General features: G+C 43.9%; 1 protein-coding gene across 1 annotated transcript in view; it reads left to right on the top strand.

Annotated features, from left to right (window-relative positions):
• LOC133571037 (dihydropyridine-sensitive L-type skeletal muscle calcium channel subunit alpha-1-like) overlaps positions 1–15,053 on the top strand; it is a 202,645-nt gene that overhangs the window by 45,282 nt on the left and 142,310 nt on the right. Inside the window, exons 6-11 of the mRNA XM_061924015.1 lie at positions 5,684–5,889; positions 6,003–6,106; positions 6,186–6,331; positions 7,937–8,018; positions 8,118–8,278; positions 8,414–8,639. Of these exons, the coding sequence (XP_061779999.1) occupies positions 5,684–5,889; positions 6,003–6,106; positions 6,186–6,331; positions 7,937–8,018; positions 8,118–8,278; positions 8,414–8,639 (925 nt within the window). The remainder of the gene's footprint in view (positions 1–5,683; positions 5,890–6,002; positions 6,107–6,185; positions 6,332–7,936; positions 8,019–8,117; positions 8,279–8,413; positions 8,640–15,053) is intronic.

Genomic DNA, 15,053 nt, shown 5'->3' with positions numbered 1-15,053 from the left:
TTTATATAGCGGATTTCACAGACAGAATCACAAAGTGATTTACAGTGTGTATAGAAAATGAAAGCATAGTAAAAAAAAAATCTAAGAATATAATAATTAAAAAAAAACATTTTAAGTGAAATTTCCTCCCGTTCCTCGCGCCCCACCTGTCATGTCTCTATTCCCCACCAGTGGGGCGCGCCCCACACTTTGAGAAACGCTGGCCTATTGTACGGCATGATTCTAGTTGTGCTTACTGACCTCAAAGCTATTTTATTTGGTACATGGTGTAATGATAAGTGTGACCATTAGATGGCAGCCATACATAAGATATATGTGTAGACTGCAATATGATGGCCGTAAACAGCACCAACATGTTCCATTGAGGATAAAGAACATTACACAAGGCGCTCAAAAATCTGTCAAAATGCTTTTAGTACGACTTTGGTAAGCTATGAAGCCGCACCGCTTGATGGATTGTCGGCGAATTAAACATACAAACCCCGTTTCCATATGAGTTGGGAAATTGTGTTAGATGTAAATATAAACGGAATACAATGATTTGCAAATCATTTTCAACCCATATTCAGTTGAATATGCTACAAAGACAACATATTTGATGTTCAAACTGATAAACATTTTTTTTTTTTTGCAAATAATCATTAACTTTGGAATTTGATGCCAGCAACACGTGACAAAGAAGTTGTGAAAGGTGGCAATAAATACTGATAAAGTTGAGGAATGCTCATCAAACACTTATTTGGAACATCCCACAGGTAAAACAGGGAAATTGGGAACAGGTGGGTGCCATGATTGGGTATAAAAGTAGATTCCATGAAATGCTCAGTCATTCACAAACAAGGATGGGGCGAGTGTCACCACTTTGTCAACAAATGCGTGAGCAAATTGTTGAACAGTTTAAGAAAAACCTTTCTCAACCAGCTATAGCAAGGAATTTAGGGATTTCACCATCTACGGTCCGTAATATCATCAAAGGGTTAGGAGAATCTGGAGAAATCACTGCACGTAAGCAGCTAAGCCCCGTGACTTTCGATCCCTCAGGCTGTACTGCATCAACAAGCGACATCTGTGTGTAAAGGATATCACCACATAGGCTCAGGAACACTTCAGAAACCCACTGTCAGTAACTACAGTTGGTCGCTACATCTGTAAGTGCAAGTTAAAACTCTACTTTGCAAGGCGAAAACCGTTTATCAACAACACCCAGAAACGCCGTCGGCTTCGCTGGGCCTGAGCCGATGGACTGATACAAAGTGGAAAAGTGTTCTGTGGTCTGACGAGTCCACATTTCAATTTTTTTTGGGAAACTGTGGAAGTCGTGTCCTCCGGACCAAAGAGGAAAAGAACCATCCGGATTGTTATAGGCGCAAAGTTCAAAAGCCAGCATGTGTGATGGTATGGGGGTGTATTAGTGCCCAAGACATGGGCAGAGGTGGGTAGAGTAGCCAGAAATTGTACTCAAGTAAGAGTACTGTTACTTTAGAGATGTATTACTCAAGTAAAAGTAAGGAGTAGTCACCCAAATATTTACTTGAGTAAAAGTAAAAAGTATGTTGTGAAAAAACTACTCAAGTACTGAGTAACTGATGAGTAACATACACACTCATATCATATATATATATATATATATATATATATATATATATACACATACATACATACATATACATTGATATATACAGTATATAATTTATATGTATTTATTTTGCTGTTTTTGTTTACATGTTAAAGGTGTTTTAATGAATATACATGCATGTTTAACACATATAGATTTCTTTCTTTAATGAAGACTAGAATATAAGTTGGTGTATTACCTGATTCTGATGACTTGCATTGATTGTAATCAGACAGTAGTGATGATAACGTCCACGTTTTCAAATGGAGGAGAAGAAAAGTTCCTCCTTTCTGTCTAATACCACATGAAAGTGGTTGGTTTTTGGCATCTTATTTGTCCAGCTTCCATATTCGTTTTTATACACTTTACAAGAAATATATTGGCGTCAAACTCCGTAGCTTGCTAGCTTGTTTGTGCTGGCTTTCGGAGACTCTTATTTTGAAAGCGCAGGCGCGATGGAGCGGCACTTTTATTGTGAAGACAGGAACGTTCTCTTGTGCGGTCAGTCTTTAGGCTTTTGACGGGATGTACGGTTGAAATAAAAAAGTATCTTTTTTCCTTCACACTTTTGATTGATTGATTGGAACTTTTATTAGTAGATTGCACAGTACAGTACATATTCCGTACAATTGACCACTAAATGGTAACACCCCAATAAGTTTTTCAACTTGTTTAAGTCAGGTCATGTGACCACCTTGCTCTGTTTGATTGGTCTAACGTCACCAGTGACTGCATCTGATTGGTGGAACGAAGTGAAACGTCACCAGTAAGGCAGGCACTTTGAAGGTCTGTCTGACAGACCAAAACAAACAAAGCATGCATTAACAGATCGATAAAAATTAGTAGCGAGTAGCGAGCTGAATGTAGATAAAAGTAGCGGAGTAAAAGTAGCGTTCCTTCTCTATAAATATACTTAAGTAAAAGTAAAAGTATGTTGCATTAAAACTACTCTTAGAAGTACAATTTATCGCAAAAGTTACTCAAGTAGATGTAACGGAGTAAATGTAGCGCATTACTACCCACCTCTGGACATGGGTAACTTACACATCTGTGAAGGCACCATTAATGCTGAAAGGTACATACAGGTTTTGGAGCAACATATGTTGCCATCCAAGCAACGTTACTATGGACGCCCCTGCTTATTTCAGCAAGACAATGCCAAGCCACGTGTTATATCAACGTGGCTTCATAGTAAAAGAGTGCGGGTACTAGACTGGCCTGCCTGTAGTCCAGACCTGTCTCCCATTGAAAATGTGTGGCGCATTATGAAGCCTAAAATACCACAACGGAGACCCCCGGACTGTTGAACAACTTAAGCTGTACATCAAGCAGGAATGGGAAAGAATTCCACCTCAGAAGCTTAAAAAATGTCAGTTCCCAAACGTTTACTGAGTGTTGTTAAAAGGAAAGGCCATGTAACACAGTGGTGAACATGCCCTTTCCCAACTACTTTGGCACGTGTTGCAGCCATGAAATTCTAAGTTAATGATTATTTGCAAAAAAATAATAAAGTTTATGAGTTTGATCATCAAATATGTTGTCTTTGTAGTGCATTCAATTGAATATGGGTTGAAAAGGATTTGCAAATCATTGCATTCCGTTTATATTTACATCTAACACGATTTCCCAACTCATATGGAAACGGGGTTTGTACGAGTATTATTATGGTGTGTGTATAAGGACCGCAAAATGGCACCTATTAGCAGACATATTACCTGCCGTTTTGTTTCGCAATATTATGCAAAACCAACTTGTCTTACCTTCTGGTACCTGCTGATGTGTATTTGGGATCTGCATAAGTCCTGAAAATGTGAGCGCGTCCGCAATTGTAAACTTCTTCCTTTTCTCTACCTTCTTATGTGGCATTCAACTTCCACTGTTGCCATTTCTAATATAAAGTAGTGTAAAGTTCTTACTTATATCTGTCAGTAAACTCGCCATGAAAGCGCTAAAACATACCGGTGTAGTGAGTTTACATTATTCACCCAAGTTATTAGAGTGTTCCGGTCGGACGGTTTTTTCACGGGACACATTTTCGGCGTTGATGTTGCATTGTTGAGCACAACGATGAGAAGATGCTGCTCCGTTATTGATTGAAGTAAAGTCTGAATGTCATTAAAACAGTTAGCTCCATCTTTTGACACTTCTTCCACTCCCGTCCTTGCACCCTACACCGCTACAACAAATATGACGGGGAGAAGACGCTGTTGAAGGTGAGCCACGTAAATAAGACCGCCCACAAAACCGTGCATCCTGAAGAGACGCTCAGAAAGCTACTTGAAGATGATCTGTAGAACATAATCTATGCAACACTTTCATCAAAGAACCACCATTACATGTTATGTAGAACAGTGTTTTTCAACCTTTTTTGAGCCAAGGCACATTTTTTGCGTTGAAAAAATGCAAAGGTACACCACCAGCAGAAATCACTAAAAAACTAAACTCAGTAGACAGTAAAAAGTCGCAATGTTTGGATATGACTTTAAACCATAACCAAGCATGCATCAATATAGCTCTTGTCTCAAAGTAGGTGTACTGTCACCACCTGTCGCATCACGCCCTGACTTATTTTGTATTTTTTGCTGTTTTCCTGTGTGTAGTGTTTTGGTTCTTGTCTTGCGCTCCTATTTTTGGGGTATTTTCCTGTAGCCGTTTCATGTCTTCCTTTGAGCGATATTTCCCGCATCTACTTTGTTTTAGCAATCAAGAATATTTCAGTTGTTTTTACCCTTCTTTGTGGGGACATTGTTGATTGTAATGTCATGTTCGGCTGTACTTTGTCTTTGCTCCACAGTAAGTCTTTGCTGTCGTCCAGCATTCTGTTTTTGTTTACTTTGTAGCCAGTTCAGTTTTAGTTTGGTTCTGCATAGCCTTCCCTAAGCTTCAATGCCTTTTTCTTAGGGGCACTCACCTTTTGTTTATTTTTGCTTTAAGCATTAGACATTTTTTTACCTGCACACTGCCTCCCACTGTTTCAGACATATACAAAACAATTAGCTACCGACAGCCACCTACTGATATGGAAGAGTATTACACGGTTACTCTGCTGAGCTTTAGGCAGCACCGACACTCAACAACAACACATCATTTGCAGACTATAATTACTAGTTTGTAAAAAATATCTTTAACCCAAATAGGTGAACTTAGATCATCTCCCACGACACACCAGACTGTATCTCACAGTCCGGTGAAAAACACTGATGTAGACCACAAGAAAGTGTTTTAAATTTAGAAAAAAATCTGGACTTGGTCTGTGGAGTTTTTGTTTTCCCAAGATGCAAGAGAATTTGGATCGGACATGGCTTGAAGGTGGGTACATGATTTATTTAACACTATAACTACAAAGAAAGGATCAAACAAAAAGCGCGCACAGGGGCGGAGGTACAAAACTAGACTATAAACACAAAACTTGCACATTGGCAGAAACTATGAACAATTAAACAAAACACTAACTGTGGCTTAATAAACAAACTTACTGTGGCATGGGATCGTGAACAGGGCTTGAAACGCGAGGATAGCAGGGTGAGAAAGGCTATGACTCCAGGACAAACAACAGAAAATGAAAAGCTTAAATAACACAGACATGATTAACGAAAACAGGTGCGTGACGTGACAGGTGAAAACTAATGGTTGCTATGGTGACAAACAAGAGTGCACAATGAGTCCAAACGTGGAACAGGTGAAACTAATGGGTAATCATGCAAACAAGACAAGGGAGTGAAAAGCCAGAAACCAAAGATTCCTATAACTAAACAAAAACATGACTTAAAACAAAACATGATTACACAGACATGACAATATGACCCCTTTAATGCGCCTTTTAATCAGGTGCGCCTTTTGTATGAAAAAAGACCTGCATAGACCTGCTCATCGGCAGTGCGTTTTATAATCCGGTGTGCCCTATGGTCCGAAAATACGGTAATTTGAATTTTTTTAGAGCTGCTTCAATGGATTAGTAGCATTTTCTGGATGAACATAGCTCAAAACCATAAGTTACCTTGACAAAGGTCTTACCACTTTACAAATCGTGGCATTACCTACGATTAATCCATTTCCTCTCATACTCAGACATCGTTGCTACAGAGGAGAACGAGAAGCCTGCTCCGTGTGCCCAAGCGGGAAACGGGCGTCGGTGCACCATCAATGGCACGGAGTGTCGGGCTGGTTGGCCCGGCCCAAATAATGGCATCACTCACTTTGACAACCTGGGATTTTCTATGCTGACCGTGTACCAGTGTATCACTACACAGGGATGGACTGATGTTCTCTACTGGGTAATAAGTCTGAAAGAAGACACTGTTTTTAGTTTTTGTCAAGTAAAATATAGGCAGTTATTTTGTTGGGCTTTGTTAACTGTTTCACTAAAAAAAACGTGTTCCAATAACAGGTAAATGACGCTATCGGAATGGAATGGCCTTGGATCTTTTTCACCACACTCATCCTGGTCGGTTCCTACTTCGTTCTCAACTTGGTTCTGGGTGTACTTAGCGGGTAAGGAAATCACTAAAAACCTCAAATGTTTTTGGTGTACTTGTATGGTTTACCTATACGTTGACTGTGTTCCTGCTAGTGAGTTCACCAAGGAGCGAGAGAAGGCGAAGTCTCGTGGAGAGTTTCAGAAGTTGAGGGAGACCCAGCAGCTTGATGAGGACCTGAAGGGATACATGGAGTGGATTACCCAGGCTGAAATCATGGACAATGACCAGGAGGGACAGAGTAAGGCACACAGAACACAACTAAGACAAAGACCAAAGCTAATGACCCATACTGCTTTAAGCAGACTGAACTTGTATGTAGAAGTCGCTGCCTAGCGGTTCCACTGATATACACGTCACCACAGACAGGCGTGCAAAGCTGACAAAGTTTGAATGTTTTTGACAAGATCATTCAAAAATGCTTTTCAGCCGGTCGTGACTCCCAATCCTTTTTCCTCTACTGTTCCCGGCCCGCTACTGTTAAAGACCACAGGTGATTAGATAACTCGTACCACCTGTAGACTGGTTGGGCAAACTCCCATACACCCTCAAGGACCCTGCCGAGAGTATAGAGCTGGTCTACAGTTCCACGACCAGGACGAAAACCACACTGTTCCTCCTGAATCCGAGGTTCGACTATCCGGCGTAGCCTCCTCTCCAGCACACCTGAATAGACCTTACCGGGAAGGCTGAGGAGTGTGATCCCACGATAGTTAGAACACACCCTCCGGTTCCCCTTCTTAAAGAGAGGAACCACCACCCCGGTCTGCCAATCTAGAGGTACCGCCCCCGATGTCCACGCGATGCTGCAGAGTCTTGTCAACCAAGACAGCCCCACAGGAATAATACGACACAAAACCAAAATAGTCATGTCATATATATATATATATATATATATATATATATATATATATATATATATATATATACATATATGTATATATATATATATATATATATATATATATATATATATATATATATATATATACATATATACATATATATATATAGTCCGAAAAATACGATATATATATATATATATATATATATATATATATATACATATATATATATATATCATCCATCCATTTTCTACTGCTTATATATATATATATATATATATATATATATATATATATACAAAAATACTTGAATTTCAGTGAATTCTACCTTTAAATATACTCCTCCCCCCCTTAATGTTGCATGCGGCTTCTGCAGACACACGTTAGTGACCGCAAGACATACTTGGGCAAAAGCCATACAGGTCACACTGAGAGTGGTCGTATAAACAACTTTAACACTGTTCCAAATATGCGCCACACTGTGAACCCACACCGAACAAGAATGACAAACACATTTCGGGAGAACATCCGCACCGTAACACAACATAAACACAACAGAACAAATACCCAGAATCCCTTGCAGCCCTAACTCTTCCGGGCTACAATATACACCCCCGCTACCACCAAACCACGCCCATACCAACCCGCCTCCCCACACCTCAACCCCCCAATCTCCTGAATTCGGAGGTCTCAAGGTTGGCAAGTATGGCTTATAGGCGCCTCTATATTGCATGCCTGAACTAATTAAGTCACGCCCCCACCTCAGGCCTACTGGGTGTGAGACCCGGGTCCTAGTGTCCGCCATAATGTAGAGCTAGAAATATGCTAAACAACAAGGGTTTTCTGTGAAAAGTACTAACTTGCTCCGATTTTTAAACTCTCCTCCAATCAAGAATGTATTTTTCCCAACTTTAGTTAAACGTTTTGTGGTGAGCCACCACTCACATCTTGCTAAAACAAATTACACTCAAAGATGCTCATTTTTATTTTTTTTTATTCAGGTCTGCTCCCTGCTGAAAATGGCGGATCGGAGGCAGGGAGTGCTGGGAAAATGGACACGATGCAATTGATAATATATTACTAGTAAGTAGTGGCATTTTCCTCCACCCCCACCTCATTTTTCTGGTGACAGGAACGAACATAATCGACCGACTCTAATTGTTTGTCTTCTCCCTTGCACAGTAAAGTGGCTCGCAAGTGGAATCGCTGGTTACGCCGTAAATGTCGGGTGTACGTCAAGTCCAAACTTTTCTACTGGTGGGTGATCGTGCTGGTCTTCTTCAATACGCTTGCCATTGCAACAGAACACCACAAGCAGTCAGAAAGGCTCTCAAACTGGCAAGGTCAGACCCCAACGTGCCGTCAATTGGGTGCGATATTACAAATCTAATCGAATAACCCTCCTCTTTTCATTTTTTTCCTTCTGGGCATCACAATTGATATTGTGGGCTACAAAAAACAACAACATCGATCAACAGAAAATGCCAATAATCTCCTCCTGTTCATGTTTTCTCTGGAGATGTTCATGAAGATGTACGCTCTTGGCTTGTCTTCGTACTTCATGTCTCTCTTCAATCGCTTCGACTGCTTCGTGGTGTCCACTGGCATCATGGAGCTCATCCTCGTACAAATGAACATCATGTCGGTCATGGGCATCTCGGTGCTACGTTGCATCCGGCTGTTACGCTTGCTCAAAGTCACCAGGTAAACACCGCATGATATTTTCTTGTAATGTCTCAAATCCTTCAATATTACCACACTGCTCGCTCATTGTCATTACCTGGGAGATCTGAGGCTAAACAGAGGGCCGCAGAGAAGAAGTAAAACAGCGAATGACTGGTTAGCACAGCAAGAAGGTTCAGGGTTTGATTCTGGCTATTGTTCGGAGTTTGCATTTTCCTGATTTTTTTCAGGGCATTGGATAATTCGCAACTGAAATGATACAGTTGTCTCAGAATAGGGATGAGTACTAAGTCAGTCTGATTGTGGCAGTCCGCTCGCTGTATGATCAGTGCCAGAGCTTGGTCCGCATTGCCGGTAGTAAGTCGGACACGTTTCCAGTGAGGGTTGGACTCCGCCAAGGCTGCCCTTTGTCACCGATTCTGTTCATAACCTTTATGGACAGAATTTCTAGGCGCAGTCAAGGCGTTGAGGGGATCTGGTTTGGTGGCTACAGGATTAGGTCTCTGCTTTTTGAAGATGATGTGGTCCTGATGGCTTCATCTGGCCAGGATCTTCAGCTCTCGCTGGATCGGTTCGCAGCTGAGTGTGAAGCGACTGGGATGAGAATCAGCACCTCCAAGTCCGAGTCCATGGTTCTTGCCCGGAAAAGGGTGGAGTGCCATCTCCGGGTTGGGGAGGAGATCTTGCCCCAAGTGGAGGAGTTCAAGTACCTCGGAGTCTTGTTCACGAGTGAGGGAAGAGTGAATCGTGAGATCGACAGGCGGATCGGTGCGGCGTCTTCAGTAATGCGGACGCTGTATCGATCCGTTGTGGTGAAGAAGGAGCTGAGCCGGAAGGCAAAGCTCACAATTTACCGGTCGATCTACGTTCCCATCCTCACCTATGGTCATGAGCTTTGGGTTATGACCGAAAGGACAAGATCACGGGTACAAGCGGCCGAAATGAGTTTCCTCCGCCGGGTGGCGGGGCTCTCCCTTAGAGATAGGGTGAGAAGCTCTGCCATCCGGGGGGAGCTCAAAGTAAAGCCGCTGCTCCTCCACATCGAGAGGAGCCAGATGAGGTGGTTCCGGCATCTGGTCAGGATGCCACCCGAACGCCTCCCTAGGGAGGTGTTTAGGGCACGTCCGACCGGTAGGAGGCCGCGAGGAAGACCCAGAACACGTTGGGAAGACTATGTCTCCCGGCTGGCCTGGGAACGCCTCGGGGTCCCACAGGAAGAGCTGGACGAAGTGGCTGGGGAGAGGGAAGTCTGGGCTTCCCTGCTTAGGCTGCTGCCCCCGCGACCCGACCTCGGATAAGCGGAAGAAGATGGATGGATGGATGGACTAAGTCAGTACTATTATAAGTGCTAGGGGTGTAACAATTAGTTTTAAAGGGGAACATTATCACCAGACCTATGTAAGCGTCAATATATACCTTGATGTTGCAGAAAAAGGACCATATATTTTTTTAACCGATTTCCGAACTCTAAATGGTTGAATTTTGGCGAATTAAACGCCTTTCTAATATTTGCTCTCACGTTGTGACGTCACATCGGGAAGCAATTCGCCATTTTCTCAAACACCGCGTCAAAACAGCTCTGTTATTTACATTTTTACATTGTTTAATGCATCCAGCGGGGGCATCACAACAAAATTAGGCATAATAATGTGTTAATTCCACGACTGTATATATCGGTATCGGTTGATATCGGAATCGGTATTTAAGAGTTGGACAATATCGGAATATCGGATATCGGCGAACAAGCCATTGTCGGACATCTCTTGTAAAATATGTCGATGGAGAGGGGGTGTGACGTTCATATGTTGTCAATATTCAGTGTTTTATCTCTCATAGTTAAAGGGGAACATTATCACCAGACCTATGTAAGCGTCAATATATACCTTGATGTTGCAGAAAAAAGACCATATATTTTTTTAACCGATTTCCGAACTTTAAATGGGTGAATTTTGGCGAATTAAACGCCTTTCTAATATTCGCTCTCAGACGTCACATCGGGAGGCAATCCGCCATTTTCTCAAACACCGAGTCAAATCAGCTCTGTTATTTTCCGTTTTTCCGACTGTTTTCCGTACCTTGGAGACATCATGCCTCGTCGGTGTGTTGTCGGAGGGTGTAACAACACCAACAGGGACGGATTCAAGTTGCACCAGTGGCCCAAAGATGCGAAAGTGGCAAGAAATTGGACGTTTGTTCCGCACACTTTACCGACGAAAGCTATGCTACGACAGAGATGGCAAGAATGTGTGGATATCCTGCGACACTCGAAGCAGATGCATTTCCAACGATAAAGTCAAAGAAATCTGCCGCCAGACCCCCATTGAATCTGCCGGAGTGTGTGAGCAATTCAGGGACAAAGGACCTCGGTAGCACGGCAAGCAATGGCGGCAGTTTGTTCCCGCAGACGAGCGAGCTAAACCCCCTGGATGTCTTGGCTCACACCGTCCCTTATGCCACCGAAGATGATCAAGAGAAGAATATCGACCCTAGCTTCCCTGGCCTGCTGACATCAACTCCAAAACTGGACAGATCAGCTTTCAGGAAAAGAGCGCGGATGAGGGTATGTCTACAGAATATATTAATTGATGAAAATTGGGCTGTCTGCACTCTCAAAGTGCATGTTGTTGCCAAATGTATTTCATATGCTGTAAACCTAGTTCATAGTTGTTAGTTTCCTTTAATGCCAAACAAACACATACCAATCGTTGGTTAGAAGGCGATCGCCGAATTCGTCCTCGCTTTCTCCCGTGTCGCTGGCTGTCGTGTCGTTTTCGTCGGTTTCGCTTGCATACGGTTCAAACCGATTTGGCTCAATAGCTTCAGTTTCTTCTTCAATTTCGTTTTCGCTACCTGCCTCCACACTACAACCATCCGTTTCAATACATGCGTAATCTGTTGAATCGCTTAAGCCGCTGAAATCCGAGTCTGAATCCGAGCTAATGTCGCTATAGCTTGCAGTTCTTTCCGCCATGTTTGTTTGTGTTGGCATCATTATGTGACGTCACAGGAAAATGGACGGGTGTATATAACGATGGTTAAAATCAGGCACTTTGAAGCTTTTTTTAGGGATATTGCGTGATGGGTAAAATTTTGAAAAAAACTTCGAAAAATATAATAAGCCACTGGGAACTGATTTTTAATGGTTTTAACAATTCTGAAATTGTGATAATGTTCCCCTTTAACAATGATTCAATTCACAATTTGTGGTTGCCGATACGATCCAGACACAACATTAATTTGTTCAATCCATACGATCAGAACGGTTCAGCACCGGTCAATAGTTTGGGCAGCCGCATTTTGTACCGTCTGAAGTCTCTTTAGCGTTGACTTGTCGAAGAGAGAATCGCAATAGTCAATACGAGATCAAATGAACGCGTGACTGACCAAAATAAATCACCTCAAGTTATGGAAAAAAAATGCCAAAATGGCACTGCCATATTAGATTAGATTAGATTAGATTTATTGGTCCCCTTGGGGAAATTCATTGTCACTGCCGTAAATTTAAACACTAGACATTACACATCACACACAAAAAAAAATGACTTCAATATTTATTATTGAAGTCACAAATTGCATCATTTTTTTTTAACATGCCTCAACAGAAGCAGCTTGGAATTTGGGACTTGCTCTCCCTGAGAGAGCATGAGGAGTTTGAGGTGGTCAGGATTGAGGGGTGTATATTGTAGCGTCCCGGAAGTTTTAGTGCTGCAAGGGTTTCTGGGTATTTGTTCTGTTGTGTTTATGTTGTGTTACAGTGCGGATGTTCTCCCGAAATGTGTTTGTCACTCTTGTTTGGTGTGGGTTCACAGTGTGGTGCATATTTGTAACAGTGTTAAAGTTGTTTGTACGGCCACCCTCTGTGTGACCAGTATGGCTGTTGTGTGTGTGAAAATCCGTAGATGTTATGTGATTGGGCAGGCACGCAAAGGCAGTGCCTTTTAAGGTTTATTGGCGCTCTGTACTTCTCCCTACGTCCGTGTACCACTCCGTACAGTGGCGTTTTAATCATAAATTGTACTTTTTGAAACCGATACCGATAATTTCCGATATTACATTTGAAAGCATTTATCGGCCGATAATATCGGCAGTCGGATATTATCGGACATCTCTAATTACAACCGGACAGCACAGCTCTGTAAAATGTTAAATAAAACAAATTGAGATTTGAAGACACGAAAGTACCAAAAATCGGGACCGTTGGGTACCGAATGGATTCTAATGTTTAAGGTACCCATCTCTACTCAGAAGGCACGGCGCCAGTTGTGATCGATTCAATGCCCTGGGAATACAATGCCTTGGATGAATTAGAATAGCCGCAGCCTTTTTCCAGATTTTGTTTTCTTCCCTGGTTTCCGCCCACATTCTAAAAACATACATATTTGGTTCATTGGACAGTCCATAATATCAAATGTACGTAATCTTCCATCCATCCATCCATCTTCTTCCGCTTATCCGAGGTCGGGTCGCGGGGGCAGCAGCCTAAGCAGGGAAGCCCAGACTTCCCTCTCCCCAGCCACTTCGTCCAGCTCTTCCTGTGGGACCCCGAGGCGTTCCCAGGCCAGCCGGGAGACATAGTCTTCCCAACGTGTCCTGGGTCTTCCTCGCGGCCTCCTACCGGTCGGACGTGCCCTAAACACCTCCCTAGGGAGGCGTTCGGGTGGCATCCTGACCAGATGCCCGAACCACCTCATCTGGCTCCTCTCGATGTGGAGGAGCAGCGGCTTTACTTTGAGCTCCTCCCGAATGGCAGAGCTTCTCACCCTATCTCTAAGGGAGAGCCCCGCCACCCGGCGGAGGAAACTCATTTCGGCCGCTTGTACCCGTGATCTTGTCCTTTCGGTCATAACCCAAAGCTCATGACCATAGGTGAGGATGGGAACGTAGATCGACCGGTAAATTGAGAGCTTTGCCTTCCGGCTCAGCTCCTTCTTCACCACAACGGACCGATACAGCGTCCGCATTACTGAAGACGCCGCACCGATCCGCCTGTCGATCTCACGATCCACTCTTCCCTCACTCGTGAACAAGACTCCGAGGTGCTTGAACTCCTCCACTTGGGGCAAGATCTCCTCCCCAACCCGGAGATGGCACTCCACCCTTTTCCAGGCGAGAACCATGGACTCGGACTTGGAGGTGCTGATTCTCATCCCAGTCGCTTCACACTCAGCTGCGAACCGATCCAGTGAGAGCTGAAGATCCTGGCCAGATGAAGCCATCAGGACCACATCATCTGCAAAAAGCAGAGACCTAATCCTGCAGCCACCAAACCAGATCCCCTCAACGCCTTGACTGCGCCTAGAAATTCTGCGTAATCTTTACGGTGCAATATGTTTACATGTGACTGATAGGCTACCATTCCAGGGGGCCCAAAGTCAACTGGTATGAATGTGCTACATATGGGGGGTGGTTGAAGTTAGGACAGTACAAAGGACCCACGAATGACAGGGGCCTACAAAATATAATCAGCTGCCTTGTGGGCCCAGTGTAATGTTTTTCATGGGACCCAGAATTCCTACCGGCGCCCCCTGGACACATGCTTATAAGTTTAACTGTGAACGAAATAAGCGGTAGGACATTACTGCCGCATTGCCGGCAGTAAGTCGGACACGTTTCCAGTGAGGGTTGGACTCCGCCAGGGCTGCCCTTTGTCACCGATTCTGTTCATAACTTTTATGGACAGAATTTCTAGGCACAGTCAAGGCGTTGAGGGGATCTTGTTTGGTGGCTGCAGGATTAGGTCTCTGCTTTTTGCAGATGATGTGGTCCTGATGGCTTCATCTGGCCAAGATCTTCAGCTCTCGCTGGATCGGTTCGCAGCTGAGTGTGAAGCGACTGGAATGAGAATCAGCACCTCCAAGTCCGAGTCCATGGTTCTCGCCCGGAAAAGGGTGGAGTGCCATCTCCGGGTTGGGGAGGAGATCTTGCCCCAAGTGGAGGAGTTCAAGTACCTCGGAGTCTTGTTCACGAGTGAGGGAAAAGTGGATCCTGAGATCGACAGGCGGATCGGTGCGGCGTCTTCAGTAATGCGGACGCTGTATCGATCCGTTGTGGTGAAGAAGGAGCTGAGCCGGAAGGCAAAGCTTTCAATTTACCGGTCGATCTACGTTCCCATCCTCACCTATGGTCATGAGCTTTGGGTTTTGACCGAAAGGACAAGATCACGGTTACAAGCGGCCGAAATGAGTTTCCTCCGCTGGGTGGCGGGGCTCTCCCTTAGAGATAGGGTGAGAAGCTCTGCCATCCGGGGGGAGCTCAAAGTAAAGCCGCTGCTCCTCCACATCGAGAGGAGCCAGATGAGGTGGTTCGGGCATCTGGTCAGGATGCCACCGAGCGCCTCCCTAGGGAGGTGTTTAGGGCACGTCCGACCGGTAGGAGGCCGCTGGGAAGACCCAGGACACGTTGGGAAGACTATGTCTCCCGGCTGGCCTGGGAACG

Source organism: Nerophis lumbriciformis, linkage group LG28 (assembly GCF_033978685.3).
Source record: "Nerophis lumbriciformis linkage group LG28, RoL_Nlum_v2.1, whole genome shotgun sequence".
NCBI classification, from domain to species: Eukaryota; Metazoa; Chordata; class Actinopteri; order Syngnathiformes; family Syngnathidae; genus Nerophis; species Nerophis lumbriciformis.
Note: the sequence above shows the minus strand (reverse complement) of the source record. Positions and strands in the feature narration are given on the sequence as shown.